Here is a 19151-nt window from a genome sequence, read left to right as displayed (position 1 = left end):
CCTCCTCCTTGTAATAACCTTTTATGTACTTCAAAATTGTTATCCTGTCCCCTCAGTCTTCTCTTCTCCACACTAAACAAACCCAATTTTTTCAATCTTCCCTCATAGCTCATGTTTTCTAGACCTTTAATCATTTTTGTTGCTCTTCTTTGGACTTTCTCCAATTTGCCCACATCTTTCCTGAAATGTGGTGCCCCGAATTGGACACAGTACTCCAGTTGAGGCCTAATCAGAGCGGAGTAGAGCAGAAGAATTACTTCTCATGTCTTTCTTACAACACTCCTGCTAATACATCCCAGAATTCAGTGTTGCCAGCACCAAGCAAAAATTATGATCACTCCCCCTCTCCCCCAAAAATCACAAGATTGGCTTCAAAACCGTGAGATTAAAAAAAAAAATTAGTGGTGCTTTGTAGTCACCTTCTGGATTTTGTGCCTTTGGGGGTCACACTTTCAAGATCTTCTCTGCAGCTGTGAGGGCTTAGAGCTTGCTTTAAGAAAAAGATTTTCTCCTAATTACTTCCCTCCAGGAGTTGGGGCTTTAAGTAAAACACCAAATATCATGAGACTTTGTGATAATATCATGAGAGCTAGCGGCCCTGCAACTACCCAACTCACTGCTCATCAGAAAATAGCACTGGTGTTCGAGCCAACTCACATGACCAACGGTCATGGGCATTTGCTGACCAGGAAGGAAGTTGGCTTGCTTTGCACAACCTTCCTGAGCATGATTCTCTCTCTCTGTGTTAAAGAGAGAGAGAGAGAGAGAGAGAGTTTGTGTGTGTGTGTGTGTGGCACTGGGCTGGGAATCAGGAGACCTTGGATATAGTCTTGGCTCTGCCACTGCTTTGCTAAGTGATCTAGTCACTTCCCCTCTCCATTTCCATCCTGGCTATTTAGACAAGGGCACAGACTGTCTCTTACTCCATGTATTGAAAACTCTCCTTTGCCAGGATGCAGACAAAAAACTTGGCGACAGTTAGGCAGCTGACATGCAGAGACCTTTGTTGACCATGCTGTCCCATACTGTCTCATTGTTTCCTTTCCTGTCTGTCTCCACCTGTTGTGTCTTATACTTAGATTTGAAGGTCTTTGGGGCAGGGGCCATTTTTCTGTTCTGTGTCTGTATGTCATCGAGTGCCACAGGGGTCCTGGAGCATCACTGGAGTTCTGAAGCTCTGTGGCAATAGCAAGGATAAATAATCATGTATGTACAGTGCAGAGCACCGTGGGGGGTGTCTGATTTTGTGGGAGACCTGTAATGTGGAGTCGTGGGGAAGGCAGAGCTGCCAGAACACACGGACACATGAGAGCCCTGCAACCTGACCCAAACACGACAACAGGCATCAGAGTCAGGTCAGGAAATTGAGGTGATTCTCTCGGGCTTGGCTCTCCTCCTGCTGGCCCGTGGATCGGCCTCACCCTGCTGCTATGTGTGCTGCGATATGAGTCACTCACTCTGCAGCATGCACAGCATGCAGCGCAGCCAGGGGCGGTGGATGGCAGGACTGGGGCACACGCCACTGGGTGAATGCAACCGCCGTGGTGCCAACCCCATGGACAGGAGGAGACATGTCCAATGTAAGCCCGAAGGAGGTGGCAGCGCTGACTCAGGTTCAGGGGGATGAGTCAAGTCAGAAAACAACTTGAGCTGCTTGGGTCAGGTGGACTTGGGTCTGGTTCGGGCTTAAAAATTAGGCCCTAGCAGACTCCTAGAATGCTCAGTGAACGTCTGGACCTGTGATATGTACATACATTTGGCCTGCAAAATAACCACAAATGTCACATGCCCCATGTTATATGATACAATTGGCTAGTATAATAATATTAATGATAGCACTTTGCTCTTCCATGCCAGGGGCAAACATTCATTAACTCTCCTAGCCCCTCAGAGAGCTAGACAATATCCTCATTTCATGGATGGGTAAACTGAGGCACAAGACCGAGTTGGTGGCAGATCTGGGCATAGAAGCCAGGCATTCTGAGGCCCAGTTCCCCTGCTTTATTGATTAGTGGCTCCCATTCTCCGCCAGTGGTGTGCAGTTTAGTTTCCAAAAGGCCTGAAACGCTTTGGTATCATTAGAGTCTTTGGGATTAATAGAGGGGTATCTGGGGGAAATGAAATGGCCTGTACTACACAAGAGTCTGACTAGATAGGCTAATGGGCCCTTCTGGCCTTAAAGACCTGGTGATTCCATCTGGCTTTAGAATCTGTAAATCCAGGAAAGACAAGTCCATCCTGACAGGTTGGAGCTGGGAAGTGTGGAAATATCTGTTCAAAGTCGGGGTGGGGGCAGGAGGGCGAGAAAGAAGGTCGGGGTGGAGGGACAGTCCAAGGTGGGGCATAGGTGCTGGAAGTAGGGGTGCTGCCGCACCCCCTGGCTTGAAGTGGTTCCATCATATGCAGGATTTACAGTTTGATGAAATACCTCTCAGTACCCCCACTATCCAAATTGTTCCAGCAGGCCCGGGGTGGGGCTGGGACAGGAGGGATTGTGGGGAACTGAAGGACCGAATTAGCCCAGGTGAACACCACATGCCGAGCATCTTGGGGGTCACCCATCACCGACACGAGGCATTGGGGGTGAAAGGGCCCAATTCTCCACTGCCCTACACGTTGCCGAAGTTGCCATAGGCATCTGAGGCAGCACTGAGCAGGCGTGAAATGCCACCGGCTCCCAGTGGGGAGCAGATCACACGGCACATGGACCAAGGCACGGTGGGACCGGGTCAACAGAGCCGCTTGGCTGGCTTTGGGGGGACCAGCAGCAGGGATCCCACGCTGGGAAGGCGGGCGTGGATCTCGGCCCTGATTTTGCAGCTGCTTTGCAGGAGCTGAGCTCCAGGGGGCAGCAAGGGAGGGTTGGTTATTTATTTAATCATCTGTATTATCCTGAGTTCCTGGAGTTTGCAGCTAAAGAAAGAGTCAGGCAGGCTGGGGTTTGGGAGGAAAGGGTTAGTTGTGGGCTTTCCCTGGCTGGATCCCTTTTCTGCTTGCAGACCCCTGCCCCCACCCCCAAACCACCCTGCAATCAAACACCCTGCCCCCCCAAAACCAAACCAAAACGAACAATAGTAACTGCAAAGCATGGGGCCTGCGGAGTCTGCTGTCAGCTGCACCCGGGTTAACCACTCCTGACCTGACCCAGAGGAAGGCCTCGGCCAAAGTGAACTTGGTGAGTAAGGAGACCTTGGTGGGGGGGTTCTGGGCCTCCAAGCCACCCTCCTCCTCCTGCCACTTTGCCAATAGGAGAGGGGAATCCAGCTGGCCCCAAAGTGGGTTTCCTGCTGCAAGAGAAACTTTGCTGCTTCCAGTGCCTAGATCCCACTTCACTCCCCAGAAGCCTTCCCTGCTGCCCCCTAAACCACCCTTGGGCCCAGCTCTCCCACGTTAACTCCCCGCTGCCCCCTAAACTGCCCTTGGGGCCCCAGCTCTCCCACATGAACTCCCCGCTGCCCCCTAAACTGCCCTTGGGGCCCTCCTCTCCCATGTTAACTCCCTGCTGCCCCCCAAATTGCCCCGGGGCCCCACCTCTCCCACAGTAACTCCCCGCTGCCCCCTAAACCACGCTTGGGGCCCAGTAGTCCCATGTTAATGCCCTGCTGCCTCCGAAACTGCCCTGGGACCCCACCTCTCCCACGTTAACTCCCCACTGCCCTCCCAAACTGCCCCGGGGCTCCAGCTCTCCCACATTATCTCCCTGCTGTCCCCCAAACCACCCTTCCTTCACGATTAACCCCCTGCTCCCCAAACACCCACTCCCCTGATTAACCCTCCTGCATCCCTTCATTCAGATTAACCCCCTACACCCAAACCACCACCCCAATTAACCCCCTATTCTCAAACCCACCCCCCAGATTAACCCCACCGTCCAAAACACCAGCCTCTTCTCAAATTAAACCCTGCCCCCTAGTACCCTCTCCCTTCACCCGCACACCCTTCTTGATTGGAATGGGGAGGGACTGCTTTGACCCACCCTGTGGCAAGGACACCCTGGGGCTGAGGAACTGAGCTAGGCTTGCTATGATGTGGGGCCCTTTAAAAGGCATGGTGCTGTGCAGCAGTAGCGTGCCTCCATGCTGACAGTATGTGCTGTTCCTGGGAGGGTAGGGTGGGCTAGTGGACAGAGGGAGCAATGGACTGGGAGTCTTGGGATCTATTCCGGGCTCTGGACCTGACCTGCTGTGTGCCCATGGATAAATCATGTACATAAGAACGGCCGTACTGGGTCAGACCAAAGGTCCATCTAGCCCAGTATCTGTCTACCGACAGTGGCCAATGCCAGGTGCCCCAGAGGGAGCGAAGCTAACAGGCAACGATCAAGTGATCGCTCTCCTGCCATCCATCTCCATCCTCTGATGAACAGAGGCTAGGGACACCATTCTTTAGCCTTCCTGGCTAATAGCCATTTATGGACTTAGCCACCATGTATTTATCCCGTTCCCTTTTAAACATTGTTATAGTCCCAGCCTTCACAACCTCCTCAGGCAAGGAGTTCCACAAGCTGACTGTGCGCTGTGCGAAGAAGAACTTCCTTTTATTTGTTTTAAACCTGCTGCCTATTAATTTCATTTGGTGACCCCTAGTTCTTGTATTATGGGAATAAGTAAATAACTGTTCCTTATCCACTTTCTCAACATCACTCATGATTTTATATACTTCTATCATATCCCCCCTTAGTCTCCTCTTTTCCAAGCTGAAGATGCCTAGCCTCTTTAATCTTTCCTCCTATGGGACCCTCTTCAAACCCCTAATCATTTTAGTTGCCCTTTTCAGAACTTTTTCCAGTGCTAGAATATCTTTTTTGAGGTGAGGAGACCACATCTGTACACAATATTCGAGATGTGGCCGTACCATGGATTTATATAAGGGCAATAATATATGGGCATGTATATGGATTTATATAAGGGTGTACCATGGATTTATATAAGGGCAATAATATATGTCCCTGCTATGTGCCTCAGTTTCCCCTCAGACCCTTTGTGTTGTATTTATATTGTGAGCTTTTTGGGGAGCAGGGGCTGTATGTTCAGTGTCCAGCCCAATGGGGCCTTGATTTTAGTGAGGGCACCTAGGTTGTTTCACTGTCATGCTACTTATGCTCATAATACAGCTACCACTATTATTACTAGGAAGAGTAAGTAATATTACTACAATGAAAATGACTTTTAATTAACACTAGTGATGAATAATATTGCTGTTAAATAATATCTAATAACTGACATTACCACAGCTAATATTAGGATGAGTTATCGCTAATAATGAATACTAAATGATTCTACAAAAGAGTAATACTAAGAAGACTAAATGACTAATAATGAATATCGCAACCCGGGGTGTAATGAAAACGATGTTTAATTGGAGGCTGTCGCTAATTTCAGGGGGTTTTCCTGGTCGTGCTTGCAGGCTAGGTGGCTCTGTAGGGGAGCATGTGATCTGGGTCTAGCAGTAGAAGTCAGCAGCTTTTAGATCGACCCAGCTTTGTTGCTCAGAGGTGTGAAAAATCTACATCCCTGAGCAGCATAGTTAAGCCAACCTAAGTCCCTGTATAGGTAGCACTAGATCAATGGAAGAATTCTTCTGTCGACCAAGCAACCATCTCATGAGTCGGTGGATTAACTACAGCACTGGGGGAACCCCTTCTATCACTTAAAGTGTCTACACTGAAGTGCTACAGCAGCGTGCTTAGAGTGTGTAGACATGAGATAGGGTGAGTTGTGCCTTGCTTTTTTTAGGGAGCAGCCTGTTTTGTCTTTTCCTGGTTTTAGGTTCGTGTGTGTTACCATTCTAAGCAATAAAGTGGTGGTACACTTCAGCCTTCCAGCAAGAGTAATGATGTTTTTATCTAATTGCTTTCGTGTGCATGCTGTGAACATAACACTACCACCAATAAAAAGTGACAGAGTCCTGTGACACCTTATAGGCTAACAGAAGTATTGGAGCATAAGCTTTCGTGGGTGAATACCCACTTCGTCAGACGCAGACATGTGAAAAAATGAGCAATTTTAGCTACAAAGATTGCTATTAGTAATCACAGTGACAGGTAGTCCTATAAATAATGAGTGGTAATGTTGGTAAGTAATTATCTAGTAAGATTCAGGGCTAATGCTGATAGTAACTAATACCTTTGTTAATACTCAGGCCTAGTGCCTTTAGCAGCCAATTATAGTATCTAATCCTCAGGGCCTCTAACTAATACTGCCATTAATACTCAGGGCCAGTGCTGTTAGCAACTATTATTCAGGGCTGATAGTAACTGTTACTTCTGTCAGTTCTCAGGACTAGTGCCAATAGCAATCACTACTCAGGGCTGCTGCTATTAGCTGCTAATACTTATGGCTGATAACACTGGTCTACAATTTTTGAGAAGTCGTCTGCTTCAGAGATAAAATGTGATATTTATTATGTATTTTGATGTGCTGAATTCAAATATGACAATTAAAACAACTGATTGGCTACTGTTTCTAAGATATTTAAGTTTTTACATTTTATGTCTATGTATATTGTGTAGATAGAGTTTTAATCATAAATTGTAAACCTAGGTCTTTTCCTGTGTTTATGGTTGCTTTACATGATAATATTTCACCTGTCCTGTTTATGTAACACTTTAAAAATCAGCAAAAGGGTTATATAAATAAATTTATTATGAAACAAAAGGCAAAAAACTATTATGTACATAGTTTAGTCCTATTCAGTGTCTACTTGGCAATTCTTGGCTTGTCCCTTGTATTCATTAAATGGAGCATCTCTTGTCACTGTCCAGCAATAGTCTGCAAGCATTGATGGGCTCCATTTGCCCTGATAGCCTGCCAGGAGATTCCACTGCTGTAGTCTGGAGCCCAACAGCTCTGCCTTACTCCTGGGTAGTTCCAAATCCCTGACAAGGTCATTCAGTTCACCTTGTGTTATGAGGTGTGGTTCAGAGGAGGAGGATGGGAGAAAATGTGGGTCCAGTGACATTGATGGTTCAGGACCAGAAGTTTCATCCTCTTCCTCTTCCTCGGCTGACTCAAGTGAGAATGATTCTGGTGCATCAGGAACCGGCAGTCCTTCTCCGTGGGGTACTGGGCGTATAGCTGATGGAATGTTTGGATAATGCACAGTCCACTTTTTCTTCTTTGACACACCTTTCCCAGCTGGAGACACCATGCAGAAGTAACAATTGCTGCTATGATCTGTTGGCTCTCCAAATCATTGGCACTGCAAAAGGCATAGATTTCCTTTTCCTTCAACCACTGGCGAAGATTTGTTGCACAAGTGTTGCAGCATATGTGTGGGGCCCACCTCTTGTCCTGATCTCCAATTTTGCAGCCAAAATAAAGGCGATAGGCTTGCTTAACCATAGTGGTTATACTGCGCTTTTGTGATGCAAAAGTCACTTCACCACAAACATAGCAGAAGTTATCTGCACTGTTCACACAAGTACGAGGCATCTCTGCTCACGTTGGCTAAACAGAAATGTGTCCCTTTGTAAAATCAAACACTGACGATTAAGAGAGCAGGACACTGTATGATTTCTAGAGCTGATATAGGGCAATTTGTTCAGCAGAGTGATGTATGCTTCGTTATGATTGCATCATCCATGACTTCTAGGAATAACATGATGCAATTCATATCATGTGTGACGCAATACCGGCTTCAGATTGCATCATTCATTGTTTTGCCTCAAAAGCAAGTACTGTCCGAACCCAGTCATAGATTTATTCATAGATCCAGTCAAAGATGTATTTTAGTCATCTCTGGTTTAAATTGAGATCCCTTCCCTTTATAACTCACTTATCCTCCGCCATTCCCAAGTCAAGGGTCGTATATACTGACCCAATAGCATATCTTGAAAACTAGAGCCAATCAACAATTTTAAGCATCATTTTCGTTCTCAGTGTCCCAGAATTAGTAAAGTTGGACCACATTTATTTCAGAAGCATTTTGGCTGTAGAGCAGTGTAACAACTAATTCTCCTATTAATACTCAGGACTGGTGGTAACAGCAACCAATACTCAGGGCTAGTGCTGATAGCAACCAATACTCATGGCTGATAGCAACGTACTGCTGTTACTGCTCAGGGCTGCTGGGAGTAACAACCACACCTGAGTGCCCACGGTAACTACTAGTGCGTTTTGCACAGCCCCAGTGTTGGTATTAACGCTACTCGCTGCTGCAGTACTAGGACTCCTGGTGCCCGCACTGCTTGCTGGTGGTCATTAACGCTGCGGTGTGCTAATCAGCCTGGAAGGATGAGCCAGGCAGCCTGGCTGTGAGCTCCCGGTCCCGGGTGGGGGTGTCTGCGGCTGAGAGCCGGGTGCGGAGTTTCGCCCCGCTCCCTCCCGCGCGGCGGCTCTGCGGCTCCGGGCCGGGGGCGGAGTTGTCGCCGCTCCCTTGGCCGCTCCCCCCGCTCGGCTCGGCTACGATGTCTCAAGATGGCGGAGGCGGCGGAGCTGAAGGTAACGACCCCCCCCCCGGGCCGGAGCGGCGGGGGACTCCGGGGGGAGCAGCGGCCGGGAGACCGAGGGGCTGGGGAGGGTCAGGCACTGCCGGGTGGGGGGGGCTGGGAGGGGGGGCTGGGTTCTGCGGGGGGGGCACCGAGGGACGGGGGGGTTGCGGGGGGCCGGGGTGGAGGGATCTGGGGGGTTGGGGGTTATTGAGGGGGGATTGCGGGGCGGTGGGGTGGAGAGATCTGGGGGGTTGGGGGTTATTGAGGGGGGGCTGTGGGGGGCCGGGGTGGAGAGATCTGGGGGGTTGGGGGTTATTGAGGGGGGGTTGAGGGGGGGCGGTGGGGTGGAGAGATCTGGGGGGTTGGGGGTTATTGAGGGGGGGCTGTGGGGGGCCGGGGTGGAGGGATCTGGGGGGTTGGGGGTTATTGAGGGGGGACTGTGGGGGGCCGGGCTGGAGAGATCTGGGGGGTTGGGGGTTATTGAGGGGGGGCTGTGGGGGGCCGGGGTGGAGAGATCTGGGGGGTTGGGGGTTATTGAGGGGGGACTGTGGGGGGGCCGGGCTGGAGAGATCTGGGGGGTTGGGGGTTATTGAGGGGGGGCTGTGGGGGGGCGGTGGGGTGGAGGGATCTGGGGGGTTGGGGGTTATTGAAGGGGGGCTGTGGGGGGCCGGGGTGGAGGGATCTGGGGGGTTGGGGGTTATTGAAGGGGGGCTGTGGGGGGCCGGGCTGGAGAGATCTGGGGGGTTGGGGGTTATTGAGGGGGGGCTGTGGGGGGCCGGGGTGGAGAGATCTGGGGGGTTGGGGGTTATTGAGGGGGGACTGTGGGGGGGCCGGGCTGGAGAGATCTGGGGGGTTGGGGGTTATTGAGGGGGGGCTGTGGGGGGGCGGTGGGGTGGAGAGATCTAGGGGGTTGGGGGTTATTGAGGGGGGGCTGTGGGGGGCCGGGGTGGAGAGATCTGGGGAGTTGGGGGTTATTGAGGGGGGACTGTGGGGGGGCCGGGCTGGAGAGATCTGGGGGGTTGGGGGTTATTGAGGGGGGGGCTGTGGGGGGGCGGTGGGGTGGAGAGATCTAGGGGGTTGGGGGTTATTGAGGGGGGGCTGTGGGGGGCCGGGGTGGAGAGATCTGGGGAGTTGGGGGTTATTGAGGGGGGACTGTGGGGGGGCCGGGCTGGAGAGATCTGGGGGGTTGGGGGTTATTGAGGGGGGGCTGTGGGGGGGCGGTGGGGTGGAGAGATCTAGGGGGTTGGGGGTTATTGAAGGGGGGCTGTGGGGGGCTGGGGTGGAGGGATCTGGGGGGTTGGGGGTTATTGAGGGGGGGCTGTGGGGGGCTGGGGTGGAGGGATCTGGGGGGTTGGGGGTTATTGAGGGGGGGCTGTGGGGGGCTGGGGTGGAGGGATCTGGGGGGTTGGGGGTTATTGAGGGGGGGCTGTGGGGGCGGTGGGGTGGAGAGATCTGGGGGGTTGGGGGTTATTGAGGGGGGGCTGTGGGGGGCCGGGGTGGAGGGATCTGGGGGGTTGGGGGTTATTGAGGGGGAGCTGTGGGGGCGGTGGGGTGGAGAGATCTGGGGGGTTGGAGGTTACTGAAGGGGGCAGGTGGAAGCTGGGAGGGGCCGGTGGCTGTGGGAGTGGGGGGCAGGGAGGGGCGGGGGAGGGATAGAGGAGTAGGGGGAGGGGTCTGGGGGCACTGAGAGGTGGGGTGCAGTGGGGGGCACCGAGGGGCGGGAGTGTAGGGGGAGGGAACTGGGGTTGTGGAGGAGCAGAGGGAGGATGAGAAGAGGCTGGAGCTGCTGAGGGATACTGGAGGGGCCGGTGATACAGGGGGTTGTGTGGAGGTGCTGTGGGGGCTGGGGTTGTGGGGGGATGAATTGGGGGAGGCTGGAGGGGCCCATGGCACTGGGGGCTGCAGGGGGGTGCTGTGGGGTTGGGGGGCACCGAGGGATGGGGGGGATAGAGGAGTAGGGGGAGGGGTCTGCAGGCATTGAGAAGTGGGCACCGGAGGGTGGTGGAGTGGGGGGACTGAGGGGCAGGAGTGTAGGGAGAGGGATCTGGGGTTGTGGAGGAGCAGAGGGAGGATGAGAAGAGGCTGGAGCTGCTGAGGGATACTGGAGGGGCCGGTGGCACAGGGGGCTGCGTGGGGGTGCTGTGGGGGTGGGGGCTGGGGTTGTGGGGGGATGAATTGGGGGAGGCTGGGAGGGGCCCATGGCAGGGGGCTGCAGGGGGCACTGAGGCAGGGGAGCTGGGGGCTCTGCAGTGTTGGGGGAGCGAGGGGAGGGGGCTGACAATGTTGGGGGGCACCAGGAGATGGGGGAGGGATTTGAAGCCTGGCGGAGCAGAGGGATCTGGGGTGGAGGATGGGAGGGGACTGGGGCTGCAGGGGGGCTGTGAGTGGGGCAAAGTGGAGGAGTAGAGGGAGGATGACTGGAGTCTGGGGGCTGCTGGGAGGGATCCGTAGCACTGGAGGCTGGAGGAGGGCACTGAGGTGCGGGAGCTGGGGGCTCTGCGGGTTTGGGGGAGTAAGGGATGGGCTAGAGGGCTAGGGGTGCAGGAAATCCCTGAGTGGGTTTGTAATGGGGGTGGAGTGAGAGGGGTTTGAGGGGGAGCCTGAGGTGTGGGAGCAGGGAAGCCCTGGAAGGTGGGATGGGTTCAGGGGAGCCCTGGTGGGGGCAGGACAAGAGGTTCTTAGGAGGAACCATAGGATCCTGGGAGAGGCTGTCATATGGGAATCCATGGAGGGGAGTTTTCAAGGGAGTACCAAGAGTGCGACCTGGGTCCTGAGTGGGACAGGACAGGGAGCAGGCAGAGGGTCTGTGGGGGTCATGGAGGAAGGCACAGGGTCGTGATGGAGATACAGAAGCTTGGAGAAAGGGGCACTGGGTTTGGGGGTTCGTGTGTGGGAGCAGGGATATGACTATTGAAGAAAGCAAAGGAGCTTGGGTATTTGTGGGGGGAGCAGAAGACCCTGGGGGTTCAATTGTGGGGTGGGGCGGTGAAGGAGGGAGAAGAACAGGAGGCCTGGGGGGAAGTGCAAGAAGGAGGCAGAGAGCTAAGGGGCCGGGGGATTCAGCCCTGAAGGGGTACAGAGAAGAGTGTCGGGTCAGAGAGCCCGGGATACCAAGAACAAAGAGGGGCTCTGCTGGGTCAGAAGGGGATATAGAGCAATGCGGAATGGAGGGGCAGAGTTGCCGTGGGGGGAAAGGGGCATGGCTCCAGGATCTCCCTTGCCCAGAGCCATGGAGGCGTGGGAAGAGGGGGGCACAGGGTTGGAGGTGGCTTTGTTTGTAGACCAGTAGTTCTGCAGCAGCACTCACAGCTGGAGGGGGTTTCGTCTCCCTCCACTCTCTTTTCTCTTTCTTGTTTTTAGGAGTCAGAGTGTAACCACCTTTGCCCACCAGACTGTGGAATATGAAATTGCCCCTGGTAACTAATTCCAAAGCTGATTTGTGTCCTCATTGGCGTGTAATATTTTTCCCCCACAGGCTAGAATGCAGCTCTTAGCTGGCTAAAGTGGCCTCAGAGTCCTTCCCCCACCCCTGTGTTGGGAATAGCAAGAATTTAGGAACTGGCACCTTTTTGGCAGCCACAACAGGGATATAATTCTCTGGAGCTCGTGTTCCTCTGTAATCTTTCCAGTAGTGACCCATCCTGTTCTGATATTCATGTAGGGCCTGATCCTGCTGCCGGGAGCAAAGCTCCCTATGACTTTAATATGAGCAGGACTGGGTTTCTATCTCAGTAAGCACCAAAGTGTTAAAATGTTCATGGAAAAACTGGACCTAAGAATTGTAATCAGAAAGAGTTGCAATTTTGCAGAATTCCTATTGCAAAGAAGCAGTGACTTTTTTTTGTAAAGTTTGCCAAAGTTCCGTGGCCGTAATAAGCTAGACAGTAGTCCCACATCTGCAGACTTGGAGAAATGGCATGTCTTAACATAGGTCTTGATCCTGCATCTATTTATACACATGCTTAACTTTATGCATGAGAGCAGTGCCACTGGGACTCAGTGGGCCTGCTCGTGTGTGAAGTTAAGCACATGCATAAGTCGGCAGGATTGGGGTCATAGTTAGCACACTGTTAAAGAGCATAGATGCAGCGGGGATGGAATTTCTCTGGCATCTTCCACTATACCCTCTCTCTGCAAATAAATCTCTGTGGAGAAATCATATTGTAAGAGTAGATGTAGCTTAGCCCATGGGTTTACATTCTCTGAGGCTTGGCCCACCTCTGAGATTCTCTTATGGTCTCCCAGGCTTCAGACTTTCCTGTGCAGCCTGGCATTATTCATGGCTCTCTGCAGTTTATTTTTTAATCTGTGCTCTCTTCTGGCAACTGAATTCCCTTGTCCATCTCCCCTACCCCACTGTCTGGCTTCCTAGCTAGGGGTTAGTCTAAGATTTTTACCATCTGTCTTTCATTGTAAAGAAAGAGGAGCCAGCTGAAAGCAAAGCGATTGCTCCCTATGTCTGGAGTGGGCTTGGACACCTTCCGTTATTTAAATGACCAGGGATGACTCCTCTGGAAAGAGAAATGTTGTACACTGTTCAACAATTGTCCGTTCAGGCTATTCAGCATGGACTCAAGTGTGATGTGGCTCATTCACTAAATAGGCCTTTGGGTGCCCTCTGGGAGCTCTTGATTGTGATCTCTTGTGGCGATGAGAGAGTCTTTCTGCTGCCGTGCTGCATTGCGTGAGCAGTAATCGGAGACGCATCAGGTGTCGATAAGAGTCCACAATAGTGGTGACACAGCCGTGTACGAGTACGGGTATATTTTAAAACGAAATGTGGTGCTGGTGAACCAAGCTCCACTAATCTCCCAGGAAATGAATGGGCTTAGTTCTCAGGACTTGGAGGGGAGCCGCTTCCAGTGGTGATGGGTGCTGTTTGGTCTCCGTGAAATAGGCAGCCTTTGCGGGTCTCAGATTGTCACGAAGGACGGCTGTCTTTGCAAGATGGGTTTATATTGTACCTGTATCCATAACACAATCTTTTGTGTGTGTTAAAAGGTATTTAAAAGGGACACTGTCAAAGTTTAGTCTCCAAATTAAAATCTTCCTGATAAATATCTATAGTACAGTTTTCTTATTTCTGAAAAGCATTCTCAGCTCTCAAAAAACCATTACAGTAATATTAAAAATTATTCTTCTCTTGAATAACCAGCCAAGAAAGGTGATAGATAAATTCCCTGCAATGTACTATGTGTGGTTTTTTTTCACTTGAGACCCTAACTAGTAGTCCTGTCTGTTCTGCAGCAGAGATCACATGGCACTTTTCATAGTGGTAGAGAGTTTGCCCTGTCTGTCTTAGCCAAAATTTCCCCTCCCTCCTCCTGCCCTGGGAAGTGAAACAGCTGGCTTGCTGCTCTCTAGAGGTGGTTGCATTTTTGGTGGTGGATAGTGGTCCTCGTATATATGGCTTGTAAACAGCTTTGGGATCTTTTGCCATGTAAGATGCAATAGAGCCTAATAAACTCAACTGTGCATGCTTGCTCTTTCCTGGTCTGTGTGATATTGAAATAGACAAGACAGAATCCTCCCTTTTTCCTTCTGCCCCCTAGTGTCCCACAGCAGTCAGATGATAAAGCACAGAGGAAAAGGCGTGTCTGTGAAATTGAAAGGCCATGCAGACTTAAACCCTTCAAACAAATGTAGCTAATTTGAGAACAATTCTACTATTGTTGAATCTGTTTCATTTGTTTGCCTGAAGGCAACTGGATACTTGGTGGGGTGAAAGTCTGTATTCTCTTTCGTATTTAAAATGGAGAATGTTTAAGGTGATTAGGTTTCAGGTTTAACCCTGTGGAACAGATAAATATCCAGTATCCAAACATTCTGGAAGGTGTCAGCATCTTAAAGGTAAATATACCTTTTAGTTAAATCATTGGCACGTCTTCTGAGACTGCTAACAAAGTAGTAACCTTCTTTTTATAATGTAGACATGCATCAGCTGGCTGGGCCAGAGATCCACTAACTTATTTTAATCGGCCAGCCATCAGATGGCAAGCTTTGGTGGTTTACTGATTTGGAGATGAAAGGCTATTTGTTCTTCATCCCTTATTACAACAGTTTGTGTGTTAATAAACAAAGCATTATAGATATAAATGGGTTTGATTCTTGACTGGTTCTGGTTTCTAGCTTTTTATTTGTGTGACTGGAAGGATTTTTTTACATAACCACCAGCCTCCCACAGCATCCGGTGCCATCCCATGAGTATTTTTCTTTATGCTCTTGTGAGTAGCAAAGTAATCCCGAAAGTCCTGTTTTGCATCAGAGGGGAACAACGGTCTTGCGGCGAAACCAGTGGACTGAGATTGAAGATTTGGGTTTGGTTCTGGCTCCACCCCTGTCTTTCTTTGTGACCCTGGGCAGGTCACTGTGCCTCCATTCTCTGTCTGCAAAATGGGAATAATACTTTCTCCTATTCTGTGTGTCATGTCTATCCAGACGGTAAGTCTGTATGGCACAGACTGTCTCTTATTATGTATCTGTGCAGTGTCCAGCACAAAGGGGCCCTGATCTGGGATGGGTTATTTAGGTGCCGCTGCAATATACATAAATGATACACATTTCTCAGGCAAATTTATAGTTGGTGCACACACAAACTTTGAGCCTGGCTGTGTAGTGGGTGCAGCAAGGAGTAGCCATGCATAAGAGAGTTCAGAAAACGGAAGGTTTTAATGTGTTTTTTTTAAAAAGTGCAAAAAATAATTAGTGTAGGTAAACCAAATAATCCTTAGCGCTAGTGTCCATCATAGATTTCTGCCTGCTTTACACAGGTGGGTAAAAAAACCTCTGTTTGACAGGTGGAGAAGCTGAGAGCATAGCTGCACTGCACGTGAAAGTGTGGTGGTAGCAGGGGTAGGCACACCTGCACTAGCTGGCATGGGAAGTCATAGCATAGATGTGGTGGCATGGGCTAGCAACCTGAGTACAAACCTTCTGGCTGCTAGCTCCTGCTGAAGCCCGTGCTGCCACCAGGTGTAATTTCCAGCTCAGGGAGACGTACACGTGCTAGGTTTGATTGAGCTTGTGTGCTAAAAATAGCCATGTAGCCGTGGCGGCATGGGCAGCAGCTTGGGCTCACCATCGGATTACACACCTACAGTCTCAGAAACTAATCTGCTGGCTTTAGCACCCTAGTTTGTGTACATCTACTCGAGCTGGAAACTGCCTCCAGCTGCAGTGCAGACGTACCTGTAGTATGATCATACCTTTACTTGCAGTGCAGGCATACCCCAAGGCACAGAATAGCCCAAGGCCACAGCAAGTTAATAGCGGGCAAGGGCTAGATCCCACCTGCCTTAGGCTGGTACTCTGTCCTGTGGGCAGACTCGCCCATGGAAACAGCATGACCAGTAACTTCCTGTGGTGAAATAACTTGGCGCAGCTGAACAAAGGTAGGCAGGAGGAAGGTATCTTCAGACTGGGGTCGCACAGGGCCTTAATGCCCATAGTGAACTGAGAGCCATTCTGAATGATCGATTTGGGAAAAAATAGGGGCAGTTGTCTCATATGAGGTTTCTGCTTTTGTACAACCCCTTTTTTTCATGGGAAATGACCCGTATTTTTTGTTAAATCTCTTGAGCTCAAAGATACAGTAGCTCCCACTCGTTTGGGTGGAATAGCAATCGTGACTTCTTAAAGAGGCTGAGGACAAGACAATCCAAAAGTATATTTGTGCATTAATTTGACGCGCAGTTTCATTTGTGGCAGTACCTCAAACGTATGAATGTGGTGCCATACGTCTTGTTAGTGTTAAATGCCTTTAATGATGATGCCACCCTGCTGCTCTGTGGAGCTCTTGCTGAGATGTGGGCTGAATCTACTGGCTCCATTTGTGAGAATTATTGGTGACATATGTAGTGAAGAGAAAATTAGCAAACTTCTTTTAGATACTCTTTAATAAGACAATTATTTAATTCCAGCCTTGGTGTGGCATTGGTACTTGATGCATGCTTTTTCTTAGATGATTTCTTTTAGTTATGTTAACTCCAAACTTCTGACTAATCAATCATCTGTCAAATCTGTTCCAGATTTGGTACCCCATATGGCAGCCAAAGGAATATTGGGCAGTATAATGCAGGCCTATAGTTTCTGTATTGGAAGCAAAGAGGGGAGTTCCAGAGTTTAAAAACAGTTAATAACCTAGCTCTTTAGTTTATGGGCCAGAATCTCATTTACAGCAAGGCTCTTTTATACCACGCTGGTAATGTAAAAGAGTCTTCAAGTGAGAATAATTTCACCTGCTTTAAGACCCCTTTTTGCTACCAGAGTGGTGTAAAGGAACCTTTGTGGAAATGAGAATCTGGGCCAAAGTGGTGGTGTTGTTTAGCCATCCCTTGGCATGGCAGAACCGCCCCCCCCCCCCCCAAAAAAAAAACCCCAAAAACATTGTGCTAGTGCAAAAGTGAAATTACCTAAAAACTGGAAGTGGAGCTGACCCGTCTAGTTCGAAAATCCAAGCTGAGAAAAATGCAAAGAGGTAAAAGTAAATTAGGAGTTTACGGCTCGTTCGCCTGTACGTAGATAATCGCGTAGGTAATGGGATCTGTAATTTGACAGTGTCTCTTTTAAGGTCTCTGCCACTTTCATCTAGTGAATTTGTAGCTTGTGTTTGGACTGTGTGTTTGGAATTAGCAATGTTAACGTTGTTTTCTGTTTTCTTGCAGCACATGGTTATGAGCTTTAGGGTATCAGAACTGCAGGTTCTCTTGGGTTTTGCTGGCAGAAACAAGAGTGGAAGGAAACACGAGTTGCTCACAAAGGCGTTACAGCTGCTCAAATCTGGCTGCAGCCCAGCTGTTCAGATGAAAATTAAGGAGCTGTACCGGCGAAGGTTCCCGAGGAAGATCTTAACCCCTTCAGACTTATCCATGCTCCATATTCAGACAGGGCAACTGCCCTCCGCCACTGCACTGACGCAGGGCAGCACGGTGTGTCATTTGCCCTATGATAACAGTTCAGCAGCTTCTACAGTGCCAACGGCTATGTTGCCTCCGGTGCCTATGCTGGGACCCAAACATGAAACAGATGTTCAGCACTTATCCCCGCCCATTCATCCGGTCCATCCAGATGTCAAAATGAAGAGGCTGCCCTTTTACGACGTCTATGATGAGCTGATTAAACCCACCACATTAGGTATGTGAATAAATTAGCTTTGCTTCTCTTTTCTACAGGGCACTATTACTCAACGCTTACTGGCTTGAAAGCCCTTGAAACTGAAAGCTTCTGGTTATTCACAGACTGGGCATAGTGTGGGCAGTGAGGGCTAGTTTCCCAGACTGCTTTGCAAGTGCACATCAGCCTTGATTTGGAAGGACTACATCTGTGGGTGAGGGTGGGAGTCAATCCTGGGCGCGTCTGCTGAGATTGGCTATGATGTGTTTTGTGGCAGAGACACCTGTGAACGAATAATCTTAGATAGTTCTTGTCCAACCAAAAAAATTACCATCTTGGCATTTCTGTACGGTGCATAGTCCAGTGGGGTTTTGATCACTGACTCAGTCCTTAGGTAATACTGCAGTTGAAATAACCATTGGACTGAGATCTCATTTTTAATAGGATACCGAAGAGGTTTGGTTGCTCCTGTGGTTTTCTGGATTCAGACTAAGGATTTAGTGAAAAGCTGATATCTTCTTACTAATCCCTTCAGCCAACCAGTCTCCTGCATCTCTTAAGTGGATAATGACCAGTATGTGCCTTATTTATTTTTTTTTTTTAATTTTGGCCATCTGTATCAGATAGAGCCAGTTTGTGAACTTTGCTGGGAACAGACTGAGTTCTTCATTATAGTCTAAAAATCACCCTCTTTTAGAATTACTATACTGCTTGTGAGTGATTTATGATATTTCAGCATTCGGTCTACGAAGCCGAGAGAAGGAATAGCTGCTTAGTATGGGATGGGTTCTCAAAACGATATCTCGAGTACCAGGTGTGTTAACATCAATACCTTGCAAAACTGACGAAGTAAAATAAAAATCAAACAGTCTCTTGGGTAGCGCCTTTAGAATTCCATGACACTTTCAGGCCTAGTTCTGCGTCACTAGACCTCAAACTTGTTGGCTGGTTCTTGATTTTTTTTTCTCCCTTGTTAGGATGATGGTTAACTCAATGAAAGTTAAGAGAAATGAATTGAAAATCATCAATAAAAGCCTAATAAATGAAAAAATATTATTTTTATTATGAAAGTGCTTAGAAGTCCCATCTGGGATCAGGGCCCTGTTGTGTTACAACAGTGGACAAACATGAAGTAAGAGACAGGCTCTTCCAGGCAGGAACTCGCTGTCTAAATAGACGAGACAGACAAAGGACAGGAGGGAAAGTGAAGGCATGGAGATTCTAAAGGTGAATAGAAATGGGGGAATAGGGGAAAAGATTCCTTTACGCTAGGTGGAACTCGGAGGCCCACTCCATTTATGCTTTGCTGTCCATTGGCTGGCACATTAGCAGCACCCCTTTGATAAGTGCTGCATATCTGACATGATACCACTTGATTAGTCATGTGATTTGGTGCCTCACAGTGACCTGTTTGAGCTGGGGGGAAAAGTAAGAATTCAACTCGTACAAATCAGCTGGAACAGTCTCTTTCTCTTTGCCAATGGTGGGGTGACCACAGTCAGGCTACTTCTGTGGCAGTTCAACTTCAAGACCTTGTGAGCCCTCCTTATAAGTCTAAGGGTGCCAATAGAGACAACAGCTGGGGGATGGTGCCCAGCTTTTCCCTACA

The 19151-nt window shown here is 49.6% G+C and overlaps 1 protein-coding gene across 5 annotated transcripts in view; it reads left to right on the top strand.

The window, feature by feature from the left end:
* The first annotated feature begins 2982 nt into the window (after nucleotides 1-2982).
* Nucleotides 2983-19151, top strand: part of PIAS3 (protein inhibitor of activated STAT 3) — a 40890-nt gene continuing 24721 nt past the window's right edge. The window contains exons 1-3 of one of the 5 annotated variants that reach the window (XM_050930668.1): nucleotides 8365-8441; nucleotides 11792-11847; nucleotides 17095-17563. In XM_050930668.1, the coding sequence (XP_050786625.1) occupies nucleotides 11833-11847; nucleotides 17095-17563 (484 nt within the window). In that variant the 5' untranslated portion in view covers nucleotides 8365-8441; nucleotides 11792-11832. Of the gene's footprint in view, nucleotides 3176-8340; nucleotides 8442-11439; nucleotides 11848-14663; nucleotides 14873-17094; nucleotides 17564-19151 lie in introns of those variants that run through there. The other 4 variants (XM_050930666.1, XM_050930670.1, XM_050930667.1 and 1 more) reach the window with 4 other exon arrangements.

This window comes from Gopherus flavomarginatus, chromosome 20 (assembly GCF_025201925.1).
Source record: "Gopherus flavomarginatus isolate rGopFla2 chromosome 20, rGopFla2.mat.asm, whole genome shotgun sequence".
Classification (NCBI taxonomy): Eukaryota; Metazoa; Chordata; order Testudines; family Testudinidae; genus Gopherus; species Gopherus flavomarginatus.
This window is presented reverse-complemented; position numbering and strand designations above follow the sequence as displayed.